At 45.8% G+C, this 24241-nt stretch overlaps 8 protein-coding genes across 8 annotated transcripts; 5 read left to right on the top strand and 3 right to left on the bottom strand.

The window, feature by feature from the left end:
* Positions 1-629: 629 nt before the first annotated feature.
* LOC6902581 (endoplasmic reticulum resident protein 44-like) lies at positions 630-2027 on the bottom strand. The gene has a single exon (XM_002133073.3). It carries the CDS (start codon positions 1918-1920, stop codon positions 709-711), a length of 1212 nt encoding a protein of 403 aa, XP_002133109.2. The 5' UTR covers positions 1921-2027; the 3' UTR covers positions 630-708.
* Positions 2028-9178: 7151 nt separating this feature from the next.
* LOC4816664 (lipase member H-A) lies at positions 9179-12632 on the top strand. Its single transcript, XM_001356020.4, has 6 exons — positions 9179-10033; positions 10128-10269; positions 11519-11667; positions 11736-12170; positions 12241-12445; positions 12502-12632. Exons 1-6 carry the CDS (start codon positions 9988-9990, stop codon positions 12563-12565), a joined length of 1041 nt encoding a protein of 346 aa, XP_001356056.3. The 5' UTR covers positions 9179-9987; the 3' UTR covers positions 12566-12632.
* A 517-nt stretch (positions 12633-13149) lies between these two features.
* LOC4816694 (replication termination factor 2) lies at positions 13150-14398 on the top strand. Its single transcript, XM_001356021.4, has 2 exons — positions 13150-13416; positions 13484-14398. The coding sequence occupies exons 1-2, from the start codon at positions 13348-13350 to the stop codon at positions 14300-14302; spliced, it is 888 nt and encodes a 295-aa protein (XP_001356057.1). The 5' UTR covers positions 13150-13347; the 3' UTR covers positions 14303-14398.
* On the top strand, positions 14387-15501 carry LOC4816490 (cilia- and flagella-associated protein 20). The gene is made up of 3 exons (XM_001356022.4): positions 14387-14491; positions 14551-14742; positions 14801-15501. The coding sequence occupies exons 1-3, from the start codon at positions 14408-14410 to the stop codon at positions 15347-15349; spliced, it is 825 nt and encodes a 274-aa protein (XP_001356058.1). The 5' UTR covers positions 14387-14407; the 3' UTR covers positions 15350-15501.
* Positions 15438-16434, bottom strand: EMC3 (ER membrane protein complex subunit 3). Its single transcript, XM_001356023.4, has 2 exons — positions 16198-16434; positions 15438-16134 (listed from the first exon to the last, which is right to left on the bottom strand). Exons 1-2 carry the CDS (start codon positions 16344-16346, stop codon positions 15540-15542), a joined length of 744 nt encoding a protein of 247 aa, XP_001356059.2. The 5' UTR covers positions 16347-16434; the 3' UTR covers positions 15438-15539.
* Positions 16435-16619: 185 nt separating this feature from the next.
* Dpy-30L1 (Dpy-30-like 1) lies at positions 16620-17237 on the top strand. The gene has a single exon (XM_001356024.4). The coding sequence runs from the start codon at positions 16761-16763 to the stop codon at positions 17130-17132; it is 372 nt and encodes a 123-aa protein (XP_001356060.2). The 5' UTR covers positions 16620-16760; the 3' UTR covers positions 17133-17237.
* Positions 17207-19948, bottom strand: Nup107 (nuclear pore complex protein Nup107). The gene is made up of 2 exons (XM_001356025.4): positions 17685-19948; positions 17207-17620 (listed from the first exon to the last, which is right to left on the bottom strand). Exons 1-2 carry the CDS (start codon positions 19837-19839, stop codon positions 17256-17258), a joined length of 2520 nt encoding a protein of 839 aa, XP_001356061.2. The 5' UTR covers positions 19840-19948; the 3' UTR covers positions 17207-17255.
* Positions 19949-20476: 528 nt separating this feature from the next.
* Positions 20477-23848, top strand: LOC6902582 (zinc finger protein 34). The gene is made up of 2 exons (XM_002133074.3): positions 20477-21001; positions 21107-23848. The coding sequence occupies exon 2, from the start codon at positions 21133-21135 to the stop codon at positions 23245-23247; it is 2115 nt and encodes a 704-aa protein (XP_002133110.2). The 5' UTR covers positions 20477-21001; positions 21107-21132; the 3' UTR covers positions 23248-23848.
* The last annotated feature ends 393 nt before the right edge of the window (positions 23849-24241 follow it).

The raw sequence follows: 24241 nt of genomic DNA, 5'->3' as shown, positions 1-24241 counted from the left end.
AGCAGTGGTAGGAGCCTCCTCCGTCGCAGTCAAGGAGCAAGCCGGCTAATGCCGACTGGATCTCTCTGGATCTGGAGCTGCCGGAGTTCCCGGGTGCACGAGTAGAAGCAGTAGGAGCATCAGCCGTGGCCTCAAGCGTGCTTGAGATGCAAAGTAAATGCAAAACCACAGCAAATTATGTCGAGAGGGGTCGGGAGCTCGGGCTGCTCGGAGCATCGACTGGGCTGGGCTGGGCTGGGCTGGGCTGGGCAGGGCGGGGCTGGGCTTGGCTCTTCCCCGACAGAGAAAGAATGGGAGCCCCGCCTGGGAGCCGCTCAAGTGATTTTACCGAGTGGAGTGGCGCCTTGAGCAGGTGTCTGTTTAACCATTATGTTTAGTTGCAGGCAATTTGTTCTTTGCCGTGTTGCCAAAGTAAACTATTTTTCCGTGCTGCTCCAAGTTCCACTCTGCGGCTTCCGGCTGAACTACACTGTGCTGCAAGTGATGCTTTCGACTTGTCCATCTGAAAAGGGTGTGCACTGCACGGTAATGCCCAACAGGAGTATTCCGAGAGATTCACACGAGAATAAAGAGGGGAGCTAAAGAACGATTCAACTAACGATTGACAAGGTTCGAAATTGCATGCATCGTAGGGGTAAATGAAGTTTCAGGGATCTAGGAGAACTTTATTGAAACATCAAATGCAGAAGAGAGGCTATTGCTCACAGCTTAGAGCTCGTCGTGGAGCAACGAGTAACGATGCTTTGAGGGACCCAGCTCCTTGAAGGTGGACACAGGCAATGAAGGAGCATCCTTGGCATCTTTGGTCTTCTGTTCAATTACCTTAACGTTCACAGCGGTTTGGTTACTGCTGTAATCCTGCATGAACTGCTTGAGTTTGCCCGGTATGTACATGTCCGAAAATTTGGGGAATGGATACATAAATTTGAGGGAGTCGATGGCTATAATGGGCAGGTCCTTGGCAGACAGGCCCATGTGCTTCACGGAGTGCTCGAACTTCCAGCCATCGACAGTGACAAAGTTGAACTGTCTCCGTTGATCGGCAAGCTGCATTTCCACAATTGACTTGAAGTCCTTAATGGACGGCACGTCCTCGGGCAAATGGAAGAGCAGCAGAAGCGGCAGCCTCTCCTCGATCAACTCCTCCACGTTCGCGAAGTTCACCTCCCGCACTAGAGGCACGCACTTGTCCAATATCCAGGGCTCTACTTGCCAGGGGTCTGAGAGACTGCCTCCATAGAGTTCGTCCTGTCCGTGAGTCCGGGCGATGTCCGGACGGAACACCAGAGCGGGAAGTTTTTTGGGGAATTTTTCGTGCTCCATATAGTCCCCGATGCGCAAATAGAAGTCACAGTCGTTTTTAAAGCGATCCGCCATCATTTGGTAGATCCCATAGTCCAGACTGTCAGTGTCCGAAATGTAGGCGATGACGGCCCGTCTTTTAGGATCTATCCTGACTAGATCATCCGGATCTTTGAACTCGAAAATCTTTGAGCGAAGCTGAGACTTTACAAATTTCACAAGGGCCTCGGTGGTCCTCAATCCCCGATACTCCCGGCGTACCGGCTGGCCCCTGTAGAACAGACGCAGCGTCGGGAACTTCTTTATATCATAGAGATCAGCCAGCGCCGGCTCCTTAACACAATCCACCCGTCCGAGCTGCACTTTGCCAGGCTCTGGAAACTCCAGCTTCAGCTGTGTGGCAGCGTGCTCGAATATGGGCACCAAGCGCCTGCTGAAGTGGCACCAATCCGCGTAGAAGTTGAGGAACACCACTTCGTTCGAGAACATTGTGCTGTTGATGTTCGCCTCGGTGATCTGGGTCACATTCGAGAGGCCACCAGGCTTGTCCTCCACCTCGACAGTTGCCCATAGGAGCTGCACGAGCATCAGGACAGCAACGAATAATTTCATTTTCATATTTTTATGGCAGTCGTTTCTATGATAAGTTGACAATCTGAGTTGCCAGCAAAAGTTACCTGAAAATAATAAATTTGAATGAGGACTAACTTCCAAAAGCCATACGAAACTTTAGACGTTTGTTTATATATTATACAGAGTATAGAGCACATAGAGTTGACAGAAGTCTTTTGTCATTACGTGTTTGGCAGTTCGACAGACCTAAAAGATTTGTGTAGTAGTTGAAAGCAATGGTCTAAGAACGGTACGATCCATACGCATATATTAATACCATCCTAGTGAGACCCCTACTAGAAGACTTTGTTATTATAAAACAACCAACAGAATAAAAACTCGCAAAAAAACATTGTTTTCGAGGGTGGCATCAATAAAAAGGAATGAAGCACGATATTAGGGCAATAGCAGACATTTCATATCTCTACATTTCGTATCGCAGAAGCTTATACTGGAAAGTGCTCGGCAATAACATAAGAAATGCCAGCTGCCTGTCAGTCATTAAAGGGTTAAGTATCGCCATATCAAGAAGACCAAATATCTAACGAAAACAGACAAACAGCAGGCTTCCGCCAGCCCACTCCGGTAATCGTTTGGACCGAGTGCAAAAGGGCTAAGCAAATATTTGCAGTGGCAACCTCGCAAATGAGCTTCAAGCCCCAAAGACAGAAGGCACACAGAAGCTGTGGACGGCTGGATCCGGGGCAGGGGACGATGTCGTTGTCGCTGGCATTTCAAAAGGACCTATGCTCCGGCGGAAACGGAAACAACAACTTTCCCGCACTCCGGCGAGCATTGCAGGCGGTCCCGGGCTCCTTGTCGTGGCTGCCGTTTAATGACATTTTTGCGCCCATTTGAGCTTCCGCTGCCTTCCTGGTCTGCCTGTGTGCGCCTGTCTGCCTCTCTGACTGACTGTCGATTTTTGCAATAATTTACTTAAGAAAATTCTAAATATGTTTTCCAGGAGCCTCTGCTTCTGCCACTGCCTTCTGTGTGGCAATTGTTTATTGCATCAGTCCGTCTGAAGACGATAAAATGCTGTGAAAATCCAGCCGGAGTATCCAATAAATCGTTGTTTGCTCAACCTCATCCTCAACCTCCCTTCTTGACCTTCAAAGCTCCTGCCGTGGCCATCCCATCTCCGTCGGCTTTTTATTGCTCCGTGTTTGCTTGTATTTGCCTCCTTTTGTCTGCTGCTTGGCTTTTTCCAAAGGGTTTAATTGTCCTTTTTGTCCGCCTTTTGTTGACATAGGTGGGCCGGAACGAGGGACCCGCCCATATGCTCTTCCAAATGCTCGTGCGTATTATGAATGGCTTTGGGATCTAATGTATTTTTTTGGGGGTACGGGTACGGCAACAACAAGAGTGTTAATTAACATGTATAAATCCGTCGCTGATAGACTGGAGGCAGTAAATTTGAGCTGATTTAGGTGGAAATGGGATCGTGAGGGTTGGTCCACGGTCAAATTGGGATGAAAACTTTTAAAGAGTCGTTGAAAAGCGGATTATGCTTGATAAATTGCAGGAACACAGCTAAATCTTCAGATTATTACAGATCCAGTTCTATGTAAGGGCCGTGCCAGTGGGTAAATGTTTCTTTATACACGATAAATGTGTGTTTTGCAATGAATACTATCTAGAGTGTATCTGGGAAATACCTATCTACTCTTGCATTATAAAATATCCATCAAACTTTCCTGCCTTTTCACCAAACCATATATTTCGATATGGAAAGTCGCTTTTTACCTTCACTGTCCTCCCTCTGTCCTCTGTCCTCTGCTGCTGCCTTTGCGGTGCCTTTGCATAAACCATATCTGGATGGCCAATAAATCCACAAGCTGTAAATCTCAATAATGCGAGGCGGAGCCATTAAAAGTCAATGGAAAGCTGAGCGGAAAAAGAGCTTGTCAAAACGTCCGCATAATTCAGCCGGAAAGCTTCACGCCATCTCCTCCGGCTCTCCGGCGAAGTGGAGCTACACCCCCACTCGGAGCTCCTAGTGCGATCCGAGCCTGAGCTCATAATTCTCGCGCTTCCCGACATCAGATTGAATTTTCGCAATGAATGCGACTTTTTGCTGATGATAGATGCATTTGGGCGCCAGGCGATTTGTTGCGCATTCTTTGGCGCAGTGCGAATACGACAATTTATGCGACTTTGTAATGCAATTCATAAGCTGCTGCGCTGTGCAAGCTGTCGGTGCCGCTGCCCTGCACCGAAAGTCGCGATTTATTGTTCTGCCAAGTGGCCAATGTAAGCAGAGAAATTGTCCATCCAATGCATTCGATATTGCCCGGGGCAAAAACTCCTTTATATGATAATGCCAACTTCATTCCCCATAAAACGGAATTGGGTCTTTGGCGGCATACAAAGTATAACAATCGAAATAAGCCACGAACCAGGTCGTCCGAGCCGCATTTCCCCACGTAAATAACATAAATCCCATAAATGCGGGTATTTGATGATGAATCGCAAATATAACCATGTCTTTCTGCATTTTTTCAGCATCCTTTCCACATCCTCTTCATCCCAGCTCTCTTCGGGCTCCATTACATGCCTGCTGCAAGTTTAATTATTGAGTTGGCACTGCCTCTGGCCCGTTCATACTTCAGTCTTGTTTGCTCAGTCATTTAGCCAGTCTGTTATTCTGTCAATGTTGACAGCCACCGTCGCCGCCGTCATCGCTAAACGCCTCACTTGGCATTCCTGTGGAGCGTGGCAAAGGGTGTGGAAGAGCATTAAAACAATTTTGTTAATTAAGTAGGAAAAATTGTTAGTTTATTTACTCGTCAACTTTGCCAGTGCCAAACACCTCACATTCGCAATCTCTTCCTCCTCTTCCCTGCCCACTGGCTTTTTTCCTGTCGTATCCTGGCAAGTTTTAGAGTTTGCTTAAAATTCTCAAGTGCACAATTAATTAGTAAAGTTGGGCCAAAGGAAAAGCCAAAGGAAAAACAAAAGCGCAAGCAGTTTTCCACTCCCTCATTCTCTCTCTCTGTCCCTCGAGCTGGAATTTATGGCTCATTTTGATTAGACCCGTGGAAAAGCATCGCAAGTTTGCGCCAGTTCTAAACTACGAAGAAAAGCTGTAAGTAGCCTAAGCTCTTCCTGATTATTTCCTCAATGAATCCGTCGAGTGTAGGCGGAAAATTGAAAATTGATTGGGACTTGCATAAGTAACGAAAACGATTCCGTGGAATTCTATTCTTGATTGTATTTTTTGTGGGTAGGCTCTTACGATTGTTGGTCAATAAAATTAAATTGTAATTGGATTTAACTATGCATTGAAATGGATGAGTGGACTAGGAAATGGCAATGCTGAGGGGTGGTGGGAGGAGTTTAAGAAAACGCAAAAGAAGGAAATGCGGAACCCAAGGAAACCAAATTAAATACTTATTCTCTTAAATATTTTAGAAAATTAAATTTACAATTATTACGCCAGCGCCACGAACTACTCGTGGCGCGGCGGCAATAAATGGAATCTGCAATTCCAAAGTTCGCAACATTCATCAGCAACATTCTTCGTAACATTGTCTTCGCAACATATATGAAATTTCCAAATTCGCAGCATTTATCCGCAACACCAAGTTTCAGGATTAAAATGAATCCGGCACACACACACTAACTGCAGTAGTAAGTATTATAACTTAAAATTTATAAGTGTTAAAGGCTAAAAACATATACTTTTATTTTACATACCTCGCTGCACACTCCCCGCACTCACTCGCCGAAAAGGGAGAAAGGAGCTAGCTGCCGAAAGTGAGTTCCCCACAAAATTAATACTATGTCCCTCTACTCTTTGAGTATCGTAATTCGAAAACTATTCGCACTATATTCGACGATATTTCAGCCTACGTTACGCCTCATATCACACCAAATTTCTCACGAAATTTGTGCTCTAAAGAAAATTAAAATTCACATGAGAAAATTTAACTAGCGTTGGTTATGGATTATTAATTTATATTTTTAAATTGAGTAATTGGTAAAGCAAAGCTACAGACATGTTTTCGGTTTTCTAGGCTGGTTAATTTCTGTTGCAAATGATATTGAAAATTGCAGCAAATTTTCAAATCAATTTGAGCAATTTCTTTAACTAATTAGCGAAATTTTGAAGGTGGCAATGCAAGTCATCCCAGTAACTACCTGGGACTAAAACTTGCACTGAAAACAATGGCAGGTGGACAACATCGAGCGATATAAAAACTAGTTCAGTATCACTGCAAGTCAGGAAACTGTTATGCAATCCCCACCTATTCTGCATTAACCATGGCCAGATGAATGAACCATCCAAAACAATAACCGCAGGTAAGGTGGAAACGATACAGCAGATTGGCTAAAGTCTGCAACCATGACAGACAAAAGAAAACCCCAGGAAAAAGAAGGGGCAATAGTGGCTAATGACGAATCTTTGATACGCTTTCTATGATTATAGACCATTGAAGTCAGTGCTCCAGTGCTACCTCAAATTTTAATAGAGGTTACGGTAGTTCATTCTTTGCACATTTTTCCATATACCCATCTTCAACAAAGAGTATAGAATGCCAAACATGAAAAAACTAAAACAATTGCGGTCCTCTGGGTTGTCTTCTCACTGCACTTCACAGTTTTCGTTTTCATTTTCATTTGCATTGCATTTTCATTTTCCCTTCCATTACAATGCTTCGAGTATATCAAAACTCTAAATGTTTTGCTGCCTCTATTTGACTTTAGCCTCGTTTTGTGGTGTTATAGGCCAACGAGCTCATTACTTTCAATCAGCTGCATTAGCCAGGCCCAACATTGTTTGCTTTCGTTTACAAGTGCTTGGAAAACTCCGTCTGTCGGCAGTCGCGGAAAAGCATTTTATGTCATTCCCTTTTTTTCGGACTGGGCACTCCCTAATTGTAACTTGTCTCTTGGCTTTTCTCTGCCTTGGCCGTGGCCAGAATTAATTGCTACTGCATCTGCATTGGCTGACAATGCTTTTTACGAGTACCTTTTATTTTTCTTTGCCAGTTCGTGAACTCGGGGCTGGGTTGTCTCTCAAACTATTGCAAAACGTGAAGGAGAATCGGCTGAAGATGCCATCTGTTTCACCTCAGATAAACACCTCTGGGAAAAGTCGGAAATAAGAGCCGGCCAGGTAAGACCATGGCCCCAAAATAAAGAATAAAAAGAAATAGTATGAGCTTTGTATTGATATTTTAAAAAATTCCCTCAAATATATAATTATTTACACATATTAATCAAGATCAATGGCACACTTTTCAGCAAAGCATTAATTTTTTAATTTATTTATCCGTTGTCGGTGTCTTGTTTAAAAGCTCCGCCTGCAGGTCTTCTCATTCTTCTCGGCTGTGCATGGATGATGCTGGAGCCTGCAGGTGGCCAAGTGTTGCAATCAATAATTGCGTACAACGATATAGAGAATTGTGAAACCCATTCAAATCTGTCGTCGATAATAAAACACCAAGAGAAATTCACTGTAGAAAGGTAGAGTTTTCTTTGAAAATCAAACGAACTTGGTTGAAACTGCATGGATTTGAAATGGAAACCTTTGACTCAAATTATGATCTACTAACGCGATTAAATAATAAAAGTCCTATCTTAAAAGGGAACTCTTGATACAAGCCCAAAGATTGTTGAATTACTATTGGATAAGAAAAGCCCGTTCTATCCGTTCGATTTGAAGTGGATTATCTGGCGCTTCTCTGAGTGTAGCGAAGCCTGTGCAATGATATGGAAATCGGGGTTTCGGCTACACGCAACACCACTGCACATGAAACCGAAATACTTGTATGAAAACCAACAACAACCGACTCCCCTCAAAGCAATGTCACCCAGCCGCAGACCCGGTGCCGGGTCGTTCGTGAGTGCCATTTTCGGTAGTTTTTCATTTTTTCATTCGCTTCTTGCGCGGACGCAGCTTTTAAAAAGCTCTTAGTCTACGGCCTGATAACTACTGGCACAGTACCCCACAACCACAACCGAGTGGCGCACTCAATTAGAAGCGAGCCTCCCATTTAACCCGATGTGTCGCTCATTCCTACGTGATTTAAATGCGAACTTCATGAGACTAAAGTAATGGCCGGGCTCATCGCAGTGCTGGTGTCTTTACTTTCCCTGATTCCACTCTCAGAGGCATGTAAGTGAGGATGAGGATGATCGCGACGCCGATAAGGACTGTGTGATTTGTGTGCATAAATACTTATCGTATACTCAACGCGTGTTTCTCCGCGGTTTCTTTTTTTAGCCAACTACCATATAGAGGCGTTGCAGTTCTTCTTGCGTAATGGAAACTTCGATTTGAATCCATTCAACTGTCATTTATGGCTGTGGGAAACGTGTCCCAGGCGGTACATAGGATTCCAACTGTTCACCAGGTGTGTTGCAAATGTCTTGAAAGTGTGCTTCCAAATATAACCTACATGGATGGGCACTTACATTCTATGATCTACTACTGAAATTCTGTAATTTTGAGAAACAAAACCTTTTAAATATTCAGTTCGGTATGAAACGAAGGGTATTGCAAAATTTGCTCATTATAAGAGTTATTCCTCCAGATGGTCGCAGAGAACGAAGAATTATGTTTAATTCGCCAAGAGATCTCAGAAATAAAGGAAAGATGGTAATCCTTTTTATTCAAATATTCGATAAATCCGAATGGAATTAATTATCTGCGAGGAATTTTAGAATTCTACGAGCTTTGTTAGCTTGGATATGTACATAGATATGTACACAGATAGACTTAGAGAAGATTATTCTAGATAAATGTATTATACGCTGTGTGTATAAAATTTAAATATTTTGAAATGCAAAAATTATCTTAATATGCCACAAGCATTTTTTCGCGTACATATCAGTGGATTTTCGATCGGATAAGAAGCATTTACTACTTTCGGAATCGTATTGAAACAATCGCTTGTTGGCCAACATTGACCGCTCTAAACGTAAACACTTTCCAATCTTTCACTTTTCTGTGCCCATGTAAGGCATGTGTGCTTTGGTTTAGCCCATCATTAGCCTTCAGAAGCCAAAAGCAATTCATTAAGGTCGCAAGCAAGTATGCAAAAAGATTTGGGATTGATAACATTTTGCAACTGACACAAAAATGAGCCGACATTTGAAAACAAACCCCAACTACGAGTATGGAAATAATGTCAAATCGAATCGCGAGAATTCGCATGCCATGCGACTGGTTATGTAAATGAAACAAGGGCGAATTACGATCCGCAGACACCATGAAGGAGGCGACGGCATTGAGTTGGAAAATGAAATCAAAACATCAATTTCCAGATGAAAACTCATAATCAAAGTCAGTGCAGCGCGATGCAGCGTTGCGTGCGCCATGGATACTCATTTCTCAGACGTCGCCAGGCAGACACCCGGCCACAGCAAGACCAAAGTCGTTCACGTTTCCAGCCAAGTTGGAGGCGGTCGAGGCAAAGTCAAGGCAACAACCGGCAGCGCAGAGCCCATTCTATGGCCAGTTTTTGCCGTTGAGCTCCCGTTGCGCTGCCGTTGCCTTGGACTGCAATTTCCCCGGTCGCGTTTTTCACGCTGCGCATTCGCAGCGCGTCGCGCGAATGTGCAAGACGTTGTCCGGATGTGGCCGCGAAACAACCAAAATTGAAGAGTTCGATGTAAAGGATTGTGGTGAAGTCGAACGAATCGACGAAAAAATATGTGATCAGAGTGCAAATTACCGATTAGTGGACACTTTATGCGGAAAATGTAGAGTGGAATTGGTTTATAAATCAAAAAAAAAATATGTGAAAGAAAGAAACTTCAAAATTAAAGCGAGTTATTAATAACGTTAATATCGTAGTAAATATAAAAAATAATTTAAAATTTAAAAAACGTATAGCATATACATATACAAAACAAAGCAATACTATAACTATATATATTTATATCTCATCGGTCTATGCAATAAGCTTGTATGAACAAAGTGAAAGCCAAATTGCAAATATCTAAAGTGAAATATTTATATCCCGGACAACACATCTGAATGCAGTTTTATTTAAAAAATTCCACACTGCCATCAGAAAGGAAATTTATTCAAATTAATCAGAGAGTCCGCCCCAGCTAAAAATGAAATATCTTTTCGTGTTTTGCCTTTTCACACTCATTGCCAAAGGTACTACCTACGCATATAGAAGTGCGGAAATTAAACCAAAAACATATCAATGGGTATAGACCATCAGTACATAAACCTGCCCGAACATTTTCAGATGCCCAAGCATTGCTGATAAACCAAATGGACTGGAAGAACCTCCTCAGCAGCGGTGCCCTGGACCTAAACGTCTTGCGCTGCTTCCTGCGCGACAAGAACTTCTGCCCCAGTCCCCATATCGAGCATCGACTGTTTGCGCCGTAAGTGGAGAGTGGAGAGTGGATTGTGGGGCCACGCCATCGATGATTAAGTATGTGAGCGATCGGGGAGAGTTCCTATAGAGTTCTTATGGAAGATGTACCACAGTGCGGGAGAAAGTTAAGTCAGGTGTTAGGCAACTCGATTTCCTCACTCGGTTAGTGTGTCATCGCCCAAAATACAAAATACAGAGTTGTGCGACAAGAAGGATATGGCTGGCGAATACCAAAAAATAAGAGTGCAATTAATGGGCGAGCAACTTGTTTCGCAAACCGGACGCTGACCCACTAAGGAGAGATGCTCCGAGCTGCACAAGGCCTGAATCAGCCCCACTGACTGCTAAACTTGGTCGACATCAATTGGCATCAATTGGAGTTAATAATTGACAAATAAAATGTTTTACAAACAACGGTCGAAGTCGTTCAACTCGTCTGGCCCAACTCTGCCCCTGCCAGACAACTCCCGATCACCAGCTCCAGTCCAAAGATGAGCTCTTGGTATCACCATATCCGGAGTGCAGTGGCGGCATTGTTGCGGTAACATGAGATGCTCGAGACGATTACACGTGAGGACCGTTTAACAAGTCGAAGATTGACGGTTGAGTAACATTTAAGAGTTACGGGACTAAGCCATTCATTCTTGGAAATTGAAGATCGAAGCTTTCTTTAAGGGCATGGAGGATTTCTGGAGAAAACAAAGGAATGGACTACAGTGAACAGATCCGGCCTGAGGCCGTGCTTGTCGCATCCAAAAAGGACATCGATTTTGCACTCAATTGTGCCGAATGTTAACACCAAAAACATGGCCCTTCTATCCGATCCACAATATCATCAAACAATTATATGTACATACATATATTTAAATTTTTTGTCTTCTGGACTTACCTTATCATTAATCTGGTTCTCTCTCACAACGAAGTTTTCACAAAATACTCTTTTTTTGTCGGGAATACATTGTTTGTTTATAAAGATAAACTCATTTGCACTTAAGGGTGGGATTTCCTTCCCATTTCTCGTAATTGAAAGCACATTAATTTTTCACCGATCGGGGTTTGCGCTTATAAAAGTGTCTGAGAAGATCATCAAAACTCGATGGAATAAGCAGTAGCTTTTTCTGCTACAATTCCATAGTCACTGAAGTGTGAACATCTGCAGAGTTACATAAGTGGACGTAGTTCCATAGTATGTGATTAAGCTCAACTTCAATTAGGTGCATTACAATTTAACAAAATCGCTTCCGTCTGTCTTCCAGCAATGGGCCACGTCGCGGAGTGGCTTTGAATGTAAAATCCCCGACGAGTCTGTACCAGGGCGGATTCGGAAAGCATCGGGAAACGGTCTTCATAATCCACGGCTTCAACGGCACAGCCATTGACGTGCATCTGCAGTTCCTGAGGGATGGTTAGTGGCGTGACCGTGGCCATGGGCTACCAGATGGAACGTTGATTTTTCTCATTGTCATTATACAGCATATTTATCGCGCGACTTCAACGTGATTACCGTGGACTGGCGGCCCTTGACGCGATATCCCTGTTATCTGCATTCCCTCATAAACACCAGACTCACGGCGCAGTGCACAGCACAGATCTATGCATTTCTCACCCATTATGGCGCCGTCAGAGAAAAAATCACCTGCGTGGGCCATTCCTTGGGGGCCCACATCTGTGGCATGATCAGCAACCACTTGACCAAGAAGCAATATCGCATAATAGGCCTGGATCCGGCTCGTCCTCTAATCGAACGAAAGAAGAGCAACACCTTCCGCCTATCCCTCGACGATGCTAGTGTCATACAAGTTCTCCATACAAACGCCGGATTCCTCGGCCAGGAGGACAACACGGGGCACCTCAACTACTGCGTAAACGGAGGGCGTATCCAACCGTACTGCAAGGGAAATCCCATTAGTAAGAACTCGCAATATGTTACTCCAATCTGCTCTAATGCCGATTTCGTACCAATTTCTTCCCTTGGCAGGACGATACCGCTGTTCGCATTTCCTGAGCATTTGTTACCTGGCCTCGGCCACGTACAAGCATAAGAAGTTCGTGGGCGTGCCCTGCCCCAATGGGTGTCAGAACATCAGCGGGCCCAAGCGATTGCCAGTCAGCGGTAAAATGAATCCGTTCGAGTTTGTCTCGCTTCTGCGGGAGTACCATATAGGCAACGATGCCCCGGACGAGTAAGTGCCAAATAAGGTTTTTTAATTTCAAATGTATCAAACACACATGCTTCCAGCGCCCGTGGCTGCATTTGCATAGATGTGCCTTATGCCAAGCACTGCCCCTTCACGGATATGTAGAAGCTGGCCACCAACTAGGTTTTCACTACAAAATATAGCTGTTGGCAATAAATTGAAGTACAAAATATTCTGTTGCCGCCTTAGTGCATTTTTGAATTTATTTATCGGCCCTAAGCACGCTAGTTGCGTGCCACCTGCTGGTAGATGTTGGCCGACGAGGTTGGCCACTAGAACTGTTGAACTTTTTTATTTAAAAGGGATGTCTAAAATTAGTTAATACCGTAGAAATTGTCTTCAAACATAAAACTGGATAAAACTGTCTAGGCAGGGCTAAGGGTTTTAGTAAGCCAGCATTATTCAACGGAATATCAAAATTGAGCAAAAGGAACGATTACTCTCTTACGTTTTTACACTAAAACCATTTTTAAGGCAAAAACCGATAAAAGCAAGTATTTCAAATAAATCAGTCGAATAGAAAATAGGTTCATTAATTGGATACAATTATGTGGGCAGGGATGAAAAATCTATCTAGCCAGTAATATTCGACGGAATATAAAAAACGAGGAATATGGATAATAGAACTTGAATTCGTCAGTATATTTAAGGTATATTTTCAAAATGAGCCGGTATATTTTGGTATATTTCTGAGGGTCGGACGGTAAATTTTGTCGACAAATCCGCGGTCACACTAAAAACAAGAGAAAACACAACGAACAATTAGATTTTTTTCTAAAAAAATAATACTGCAGGCAAAGAAGCTATCATTGGCAATTTTCAACATCGTGCCACGCTGCTTAAGGGTAACATAATAAGCACGGTAGCATAGCATTGAAAAAGCAATCATGGGATGCGATGGCGGAACTATTCCCAAACGCGATGAGCTGGTCCGCGTCAAACAAAAGCCAGAACAGGTAAATATCATCGAATATTATCAGCGCCATGGATCTCAAAACTAAAATTGAATTGTGTATTTTGCAGAAAGACAAAGACGCGGAGCGAGAGTTTCGCTGGCTGCACTGCAGTCTGACGCAGCAGCGCCTGCAGGAGCCCATAGCCATGTGCGGAATGGGCAGATTGTACTCAAAGCAGAGCCTCATCGAGAGGCTGCTGGAAAAGGAGAAAATGCCCGAGATGTCCGAGCATGTGAAGAGCCTAAAGGACATTAAAACTCTACAATTGACCCCCAATCCCGCCTTCACAGAAGAGGACAAGACCGAGGGACTGCTAGACACTCGTCATGCCCCATATATATGCAAGCTGATTGGGCTTGAGATGTCAGGAAAATTTCGATTCGTTGCACTTTGGAGCTGTGGATGTGTGGTGTCCGAGAGAGCCCTGAAACAGATTAAAGGAAACTCGTCCAGCACTTGCCCCTTGTGCCAGACCCCCTACAGTGTCGAGGACATAGTCGTTCTGAACGGTAATGAAGAGGACTTGGAGCTGATGAAGGTCAAAATGGAAATGCGAGCAGCCAAAAGAAAGTCCTCGAAAAAAGACAAAAAGGAAGCCAAGAAGGTGGAGATTAAAACAGAGACCGACGAGTCTTGTGCGTCCACTGTTGTGACTGAGAAACCATCAACCTCAACCAGCTCGAAAGTCAAGGTAGTCGCCAATCCCAAGCGCCTGGGGACTGCGAACGCCATGCAGGACCCCGAACTCAAGCGATTGAAAAACGACTTCAGCGTGGCCAAGGACCCAAAGGCCAGCGATGTCTACAAATCCCTCTTTACCTCCCACAAAACGGAGAAGGAGCAGGAGCGTGCCCATTGGATCACCTACAATCCATTCTACAATTAGTTTAATAAAATATTCCCAAGATTGCTGTGCGTTAAAAATCATATTTGCAGACAACTCCAAAACCATTTGATAGAATAAAACTAAACACGAAAAGAAACTCCGACAATGTATCGTTCTGCTTATCAGAAAGGGTTTCTAACAATTCTCTACAGCGTAGGCAGCTCACCTCTGCAGCAGTGGTCTTCTTATGTGAGTATGACCTACTTGACTATCCCAGTATAGCCCTAACAACCTGCGTCTCCGGCTAGACCAAAAATGGTTACATTAAGCGGATATACGATGATGATATCAAGTCTCTGGTGCTGGAGATAATTGGTTCCAATGTGTCGACAGCATTCATCCACTGCCCCAGTGAGTGCAAGGAACAGCTCGGCATCAAGCTGCCGTTTTTGGTGCTTCTGATAAAGAACATGCATAAATATTTTTGCTTCGAAGTTAAGGTTCGTTTTCCTGATTAAATATTATACGTCCACCACTTACTCTGGCATTCTCGTGCAGATTCAAGATGATCAGCGTTTCATGCGCCGCTTTCGCGTATCGAATTTCCAGAGCAAGACATCTGTCAAGCCGTTCTGCACTGCCATGCCAATGGGCATGTCGCCTGGCTGGAACCAGATTCAATTCAATCTCGCTGATTTCACACGGCGCGCCTACGGCTCGAACTATCTGGAGACCGTATCGCTGCAGATACATGCCAATGTGCGAATTCGCCGCGTCTACTTTGCTGACAAGCTCTACACGGAAGCAGAGCTTCCCAATGATTACCGCTTGATGGGCAAGCCCAAGGATTTGAAGAAGCCGGAGAAGCAGTTTAAGGTGCCTCCTACTGCTCGTCCTCCATCGCCTCTGAATACTGCGCGTGGTGAAGGACCGGTTAAGGCACCTCAGCCAGAGGCGCCGGTTCAGGAATCGGAGCCGGAGGCTGCTCCGGAGTTGAAGAAGGCACCGTCGCCTACCGTCTCCGTGGGCGTGGTCTCAGCTGCTCCGGAGCCCGCAGCCGAGGAGCCCCCTACACAGACCGAGGCCACTGAGGAGGCCTACTACTAGAATTATATCTATGTTTATACGTTCATTGTTAATTTAGTTAAACACAAGGGCAGGGGGCAGGGCACGACCATAAAATTCCCAGTAGTAGATAGATAACATGTTTATTGTTACCAAAGTCTACTCTACAATTAAACAAAATCTTCTTTGTTATATTGGAAATTTGCTAGGACAACTAAATTGCGAAAACTTCTTATTCACTTTGGTCGGAGGCTGCAACGATGTTTAGCATGTCGGCGTCTATGTTTTTCAGGGCATTGTGGTACTCTGTGATCTCCAGCGCCTCCCATTCCGCTTTGAAGGCTGCCTTAGGGTCCTGCGGCATGGTCATGGCGGCGCCAGTCATTGCATCTGCCTGTGCCTGAGTCTGGTCCGCGTGGTTGTTCTCGCCCAGGACTAACGTGTAGATGGAGCGCAGGCCGAATACGTTGAGGAAATACCAGGAGGCGGATGAGACCCAGGCAGCGTCCAGGGAAGCTAGCTCAACTCCACGTTGTAACATGGGCTTGAAGCGCAAGGTCAGCGGAAACGGCACCTTGGTGGTCACGAAACCAGAGAACATCCAATTAATCCATCCTCCGATGACGACCATCGGCAATACGTTGATGAAGTTCCCTTTTACCATGTCAGTCAGCATGGCAGATGAGTTCTGGGCCACAGGCGCCCGCTTCTGGGTCTTGAAGTAGCCCGTTTCCTCGCTGTTAAAGTAGTTTTTCCTCATGGAGAATGACTGGGCGCTCAAGTATTTGCCATTTTCCCGCAGGAGGCGAGCGCGAATCATGGCTTGACTGCGAACGAACCGAAATCACTTATAATCAATTGTCTTATGCTGCACTTTGCTCGCGACTCACCTGTCCTGGATCTGGGTTATTTCGGCCTTCTTTTGGGTTGATATCAGAATAGACACATAGTGGCGCACTATGCCAACCAAAAAGGTGATCAGCACTATGGGCAAGAAAACCCACACGCGAATGTCCGGATCAATGAGCAGCTCCGTCATTATTTGATTAATAGTTTATTTTAATTAATCAACTTTTTCGGTTTTTCAACAGGAACTAGGGTTGCTATATTCATATATCGATATGTATACATTGTTGTATATTTTATGCAATCGGTATTTTACTGCAATATGTAGAAATGGATTAGGAAATGGAATGAACAATTCTGAATTGTTAAATTTTGCGTAAGGGAATATATGTTAAATCCATGCTGCTTATTAGTTTTTCTCGAAAACCGGCGCAGGAAATTTACTTCTTGGCCAATTATTGTCTATACAACTCGATACATCTATCGATACCTTAAAGTGACTTACACTAAGTATGACCATATCTTGGATGTATATTTTGACCGCGGCGAATTCTGTCAGGCGACGCCAGCTAAATAATTTTAATTAAACCAAAGGATCGATATAGCTATGGAGGCCAAATCGGAGGCACCCATATCCCCAGCCTCGACGCCGAACGCTACCGCAGTGACTGCAGAGGCAGCCAAGGAGCAAAACTGCACTAACAATTCGCAAGGCAACTCGGTCCCCGCGGCGGGAACCGGAGCGCCACCAGCCCAGGCAACAGCTTCAGCCCAGCAACCACCCATCAAGAAGCCGAGCCCCAGCTCGCTACCCACACGCCAGTATTTGGACCAGACGGTGGCTCCCGTGCTACTCCACGGACTACAGGCTCTCGCGCGGGAACGTCCCACAGACCCTATTCAATTCCTGGCCTCCTACTTGCTGAAACACAGCAATGGATGTGAGGACAATGCCCCGGTCACCGAAGGAAACTCCTAGACATACGTAGCACGTGTCCTTGCCTCTCCCTATCACCTTCCCGCTACATTCTTAAGCCAATAAAAATCTATAAATAAACGTTTAAAATTAGATATATATCGCAAACAAATCGAATTCGAACTTCTAGACGGTAATGGGGTATCCCCAGGGATCCAGTTTCGAGTTGAGCAGCTCCAGGGAAGTGTCGGCAATCTTGGAGAGCAGCTCGGCCATCTGGTGCTTGGTGTAGACTTTGTAAAGCTGACGATGTTCGCTGGCTAATTCATCTGCCAGGCGCACACAGCCAACAAGGTCTCCGGACTTAGACATAACTTCATGAAGGAGGAGTGCGATCTCGGGCAGACAGATGGAGCGCAGCTTTTCCATCTGCAACAGTCGATTCTCCCAATTGAGCTGTGCAGCATTTGCCGGCTCCTTAGAGATGAAGGGGTCGACTAGCCAGCCTTTTTCCGGGAACGTCAAAATGTTGTATAAAGCTTCCGTTGTCTCTGGCGAATTGGGAATAGAATCACACGATGATTGAATGGACTTTAAATTGATTGTTATGCTTACGTTTTGCCTCCTCCTTGACCTTCTGCTCCCATCTTTCCAGCTCACTGCGATAGGTCTGCTGCTTTAGCTCGCACACCAGCCGCTCCGTGAAGTTGTCCTGGCTGGTAGCCCCAATGACCACCGGCTTCTGCGGAGGATTCTTGTAAAGGCAATTCCACTCAACGAAGCTGTCGACGCCAGTGAGGTAGACCTTGTAGCAAAGATATTCCTTTAAGCTGCACTCCTCGCGAGGCGGCAGATTATCCAAGGAGTCTACAGTACCTATGAGACGGGTGACCACGTCGCCGGGCACCATCAGGAATGTTTGGCGCATGCACTCGATCTTGTTAGAAGCCAGATAAATACGCATCATGGCACATGCTTGCCAGAGAAGTTCGCTCCGCTGTTCCGGCAGAAAGATGAGCCACTCCAGAGCAGCGATCTTGAACTGGTCCGAAGCTGATATTTCTCCTGCATGCGGTTCCCCGAGCTCTCCCAGTGGATACTGAGCGTGTCGTATATTTTCCACAGTAAAGCGGGTGATCTGCTCCACGTCCAGTCCCGCTTGCAATGCAGAGTCGATGGCCAGCTCTCGCGCACGTTTCTGCTCAACTTTTTCGAGGAATTGAGAGTAGAGCTTTACTTGGAGCCGGTTGGACAAGGGCGCACAATAGTAGGCAATAAGCTGGGCATCTCCACGAGCGAGCAACGCCTCTACATAGGAAGCGATGATTTTTTCAGCCATCTTTTCGTTTTCGACACGTCCAATCTGCCGCAGGAACAGAACAATGTGGGCCATAAAGCGGAGCTGGTGAGAAGACAGCTTGCTGATGTCCGTCTCTAACCAGCGCACCATTTGCTGGATCAACTCGCCACACGTGTCCAGGATGAGATGTCTCTGTATGATGCCCAAGTGGCCCTTGGCAAAGTCCTTCACAGACACATCTTTGGCTACATTCAGTTCGTCGAAAATTTGCTCCAATGTCATTTTTCCGTTCCAATAGTCCTCGGGCATGTCCTGATAACGCTTCGTGCAGTATTCTCGAATCTCCGATTCCACACGAATGTCGATTTGAACCTTGATGTGGGCCCAGAGCAGATCATGCCAATTGCTGTGTGGCAGTGCTTTTAAAGAAGTCAAGTGTCCCGAAAAGACGCCGGCTGTGGCGCGTGTGAACACGTCGTAGCGGTTCGAATCGGCCACACGCCAGGCGCACCTTTTCCACACATCGCGACGAGGGTTTCCCTCAATGGGCAGTTTCTCGTTGACCAGGGATCCGCCGAGCTCAAAGTTTGGATCCTCGTGAAGCCTCCATCCCTCCAGTATGGCAGCTTTCCACGTCTGGCCGTAGTGCTTGCACAACTTAAGGGCATCATCGATACTTCCTCTCCTGATGGCCCCGAAAATCGCGCGGCCCAACCTCATATTGTCTTCCTCGTCTAGAGCGTGCAGAGGACGATTCTCTCTCACAGGAGCATCGGGATCCAAGCTCGTGACAATTTCATGCTTTTTCCCGAACGCAACTCCCTGTAAATTCTCTAACTGGAAGAGCGTGTTCTCCCAGGCCATCATCCGGTCGTGGTAGTGAAGTAAATTCTCTGCATCCTTCTCGTCGTAGCTGGCCTCCAGCCAGTCGACAACCAGCTGGTACTCCCTCAGGGTGGAATTGATGGCATACAGCTGACTGATTACCATTTTCTCACTGCCCCCAAGAGTGCCTCCTTCCTGCATTTCATCGTCTGCTTGGGTATCCGTCTGTACCAATATTCGATCATAGTAGATGCCATGGAGCAAGCGCCAAGTGTTGATCTCCTGCTTTAGCCAATTAATGCTGGCCGTTCTGTGCGCGGCGCCCTGCTCTCCGCCCATTCCCTCTTCAATTTCCAGCTGCAGTTGCTCCACGACCGCCTTGCACGCTAGGGACAAGCTCAGCAAAACATCGAAGGTCTCCGACTCGCTGGTGTGCGCTTGCAGGATATTAAAGAATTGGGTGAACAGGACATCCATCCGGCTCCTGCCCCGGTTCGAATCATCCGTGTCCATTAGCGTTTCACTCAATGTCGTCACATTGTTTTCGGGACGCATCGAGCGGGATAGAGTCTTCTGTAAATTAGAGCTATTCGCACTCGTTCGCAGCAATCCACTGCTACTCATTCGGAATAGGCTGTCGGCCATGGTCGGTTGCAAACTTATTTGCTGTTTGTTAAATCAAATCAACACAAAAATACACGCCGATAAAATGCCGGCTCCAAATCAGTACTGCCAGTTTGGCATATTTCAAGCTAGATCTCACATTTTGAGCATTGAGTACCTAAAAAGTTTGTAGCCAAAACTACTACTATACAATATATGCATGTAATTTCAAAAGGCAGTGCAAAAAAGACGGAGAGGATAGGATGTGTTCATTTCAATAAAAAAAACTACACCACGAAATGTATTTTTTTTACTTGTGTTTAGTCTGTCTTATTTTTAGCTCATTTATTTTCTGCTTAGCCACTTCTGGTATCTAGCTTATATTGCCTCGAAATTCTAACGAAAGGTATCGATAAATGGGTGGTATGTTATCACTGGATGTTATTTAAAATCCTACTGAAAACATTAAATAAAAATTTAAAATCCTGAATTAAACTTAAGCTTCTTGTGGTAAACTGTAACTTAATGTACATTTGTCAGAGAGGAGTCGACAGCTGAAGTACAAAAACTGTAATTTGATTTTGGATGCTTGATTTTTAGTAATATATATATATTTATATCAGCTAAACTAAATAAATAAATTTAATTTCAGATTTAACAGCACAATACACACTATTTTTCAGTTAATTAATTGCTTGCAATCGCAAGTATGTATTGAACGGTTTAGGCAGGTGTTTAGAGGAGTGTACACGTCTGGCTTGCATGATCGTATGTCGTATGCTGTCATGCAGACGCCGTCTGAGCGTCGCTCACCTACCCAACATAAAACATTTTTCTTTTATTTGTTGTAACCATTAAGAGGACGCTTGCGACTTTAATGCTCTTCCTTTGTTTTATGCGCTGAGCGCTGCCCCTTGGCAGCGTCTGTTTGTGTACACCAAGACGAGAATTGGCCGATAAACGCGAATGAATATGCTGAAGCTCTAGAATTCAAATTACAAGAACAAACAGTTCACCTTTGCTGAACGCGCAAAAGCTGAAAAGTTGAAACATGTTAGTTATACTAAAACCAAACACGCAAGCACGAAACCTGAATAGTACCATAGTGATATAATATACAAATGTATGTATGCACGTACATGCATATGTGTGTAATTGTTTGCTAATCGTTGAAACTGGAAAATAAACATTAAACTCACCTAAGGTACGAGAGCATTGATTTTTCATCTGACGCTTCTTATTTTTGTTGTTTTTTGTTGTTGTTGCTGTTGCTACCGCTATTGCCATTGCTGTTCTTGTTCTGTTGCAGCCTTTACATACACACGACACGTCAAGATGGCCGTGCAACTGAAGCATAATTACCACCACCTGCCATTGACCATCACGCCGATCCTGTGCCAGCCAGTGCTGAAGCCGGCTCCGGTGCCACCGAAGCCGGAGGCCCCCGACCTTACGTTTCACTGTATGTGCTGCTCGGAGTATTTTGTACATCCCCTGGCCCTGTACCAGCACATGAATAGCCGCCATCCGAACGAGCCAGCACAAGAGCAGAAGCCAGGGGAGTCCCAGGAGCAGCAGGTGGAGGAGGGCGAGGACTACAGTTGGATATTCGAGCCAGTCTGCGAGCTGGAGGAACAGGAGCAGCAGTCACAGCCTGCCAGTGACGACAGCGACTCATCCGACGAGGACGACAGCGATGATGATGACAGCTCCGATGATGATGATGACGACAGCAGCTCCAGTTCCAGCTCCAGCAACTCGTCCAGCTCGACCAGCTCCATGCCCAGTTCCACCAGCAACTCCACTACCCAGCAGAGTCAGAGTCAGAGTCAAGAGCCCATGGACTCCTTAAGCAAAGGAGTTGGAGTCTCCTACGGCGAGTTGGAGTCTGCGCACCCCATGAGGTGTCTGCTTGCTGGACCGCATCCAAACGAATTCCATCTGCAAATGGCAGATTCTCGGGAGTCCACTTCGATTATTCTACTGCAACCATCCATGAGCATCACCCCACTCAGTACGCCCGTGAGTCAGCCACATCCGCCTCCACCGCCGCTGCCCCCGATGAGCATCTCCCTGGAGCCTGCTCCTATCAAGCGTCGGCGCGGTCGTCGCAGCAAGGCGAACAATCCCATGCTGGACTCTGCATTGGCCGCGAATCCAGCGGCGCAGAAATGCTTTCAGTGCTCCCACTGCGAGGCCAGCTTCCCCAATGCTGGCGACCTCTCCAAGCATGTGCGATCGCACATCACCAACAAGCCCTTCCAATGCTCAATTTGCCAAAAAACCTTCACCCACATCGGCAGTCTCAACACACACATCAGGATCCACAGCGGCGAAAAGCCGTACAAGTGCGAGATCTGTCCGAAGGCGTTCACCCAGTCCAGCAGTCTAATGGTCCACATGCGATCCCATGCCGTGCGCAAGCCGCATCAGTGCGTGCAGTGCGACAAGGGATTCGTGAACTACACCTCGCTCCTGCTGCATCAGAAGACGCACACAGCACCAACGGAGACCTTTGCATGTCCGGAGTGCGAGAGGGAGTTCAAGGCGGAGGCACTACTGGACGAGCACATGAGAATGCACACCCAGGAGCTGGTTTACCAGTGCGCCATTTGCCGCGAGGCCTTTCGCGTCAGCTCCGAGCTGGTTCAGCATATGAAAAATCATATGGGCGAGAAACCGTTCACCTGCTCCCTCTGCGATCGCTCCTTCACGCAGTCGGGCAGCCTCAACATACACATGCGCATACACACCGGGGAGAAGCCCTTCCAGTGCAAGCTGTGCGAAAAATGCTTCACGCAGGCCTCCAGCCTCAGCGTTCACATGAAGATCCATGCTGGCGAGAAGCCCTTTCCCTGCCACATCTGCGGCAAGTCCTACAGCCAGCAGGCATATCTGAATAAGCACATCCAGAGCCACAATCGAGCAGACAGTGTCCCAGGAGTGACACCTACACCGGTGCCCATGCAGCGGCACGAGACTCTAGTGTGTATTGTCTGCGGGTCATTGCACGCCGACGCCACCGCCCTGGCCCTGCACGTGACCAGCCAGCATGCAGCTCTCTTGGACAACATTAAGCACACTGCGATGCCCACACCAGCTCCATTGGATGGCAAGTGCAGCCTGATACAGCAGCAGGCCTACATGCAGCGCGTTCAGTCGATGCTGCAGCAGATGAGCCAGCAGCAGCAGCAACTGCCAGCCATGGACTCCACTGGCGAGGACGAGGAGGATCCCGAAGAGGAGGAAGATCTTGAAGAGGAGGAGGAGGAGTCGCTGCCAGAGGCCGATGATTGCGAGCCCAGTGTTTCTGCTTCCGAGCAAGAGACCGTAATGGACTCGGACATGTATTACGAGGAGTTTGCCGACATGGACGTGGGCTGCCAGGAGGAGGTGTGCGGCGACTATGTCGATAATGAGGAAGAGGTCTGCACGGAGGAGTTCATTTAAATTTAAGGAGCTTACGTTTTGGCCATCGACCATAAATAATTGTCCCGCATATTTACACAAGGAATGTGGATCGGTTCCCGAATGCTCAGCAGATCTTCTCAACTTTTGGGATTGGATTCGATGAAATTCTCGAACCGTTTGCATTCCATGCCTTATCACCGTTTGCTCATCATTATCTTGTATCCTTTAGTAGAGTCGTTATTTATTTTAATTTACCAGAAACTTGTTCTATGTCTAGTAGTACAACATCTCATGTTTCTCCATCACACCCCTGGTAGCAGGTACCACTTCTCATACAAAATAAGAATTATATTATCCAGAGTCTAGAACACTCTTGGAACGGATGCATTGTTTTGCACATTATCTTCTAAAGGTATTAAATTTACATTTTGTTAGTATTAAGACTACTCGTATTTTAAGCTGGTCATTTAGTCGCCTAAATGATATTCCCAATTACCGATTCCCACGTTGAGGCAAGGCACAAACTGCAAGCCTCGACAATTCCACTCTGCATAATTCCCAATATACATACATATATTGTAAAGTCGCCTTAGAGCACACCCTGAAGAGATTACATTAATCGTTACTAAAAAGCAAACCAGTCAAACGAATTTTAATGTGTTCGCACGCCAGAACCAGTCGTCCCAGATCATTCAAATCCGGCGTTGGATCGGTTGGGGCCAAGTCGGAGGATCAGTAGGCGTACAGTGCTTACTTGAAGAAACAGTACTCTTACGTTTGGAAATATTCAGGTCTGGTAATCTTTCAATCCCATTTGAATTGTGTGTTTAAGGTTTTCAGCTGTTGGCGAACTGCCAACTTGTTGGAAACTGCGATAGTATCAAACTCTGCGATAGTATCAATAGTTGGCGGCAGATATCGGAAATTGAAATGCCGCCGTTTGGACAGTTCAAATTATATCACTAGTTTTTGTGTTGAATAAAAAACTCCAGAATTGTGTGTCTAAAGCATCAAATTTTTATTGTAAACTTTT

This window comes from Drosophila pseudoobscura, chromosome 4 (genome assembly GCF_009870125.1).
Source record: "Drosophila pseudoobscura strain MV-25-SWS-2005 chromosome 4, UCI_Dpse_MV25, whole genome shotgun sequence".
Lineage (NCBI taxonomy): Eukaryota > Metazoa > Arthropoda > Insecta > Diptera > Drosophilidae > Drosophila > Drosophila pseudoobscura.
The sequence above is the reverse complement of the archived record's forward strand: the minus strand, read 5'-3'. Positions and strand labels throughout refer to the sequence as shown.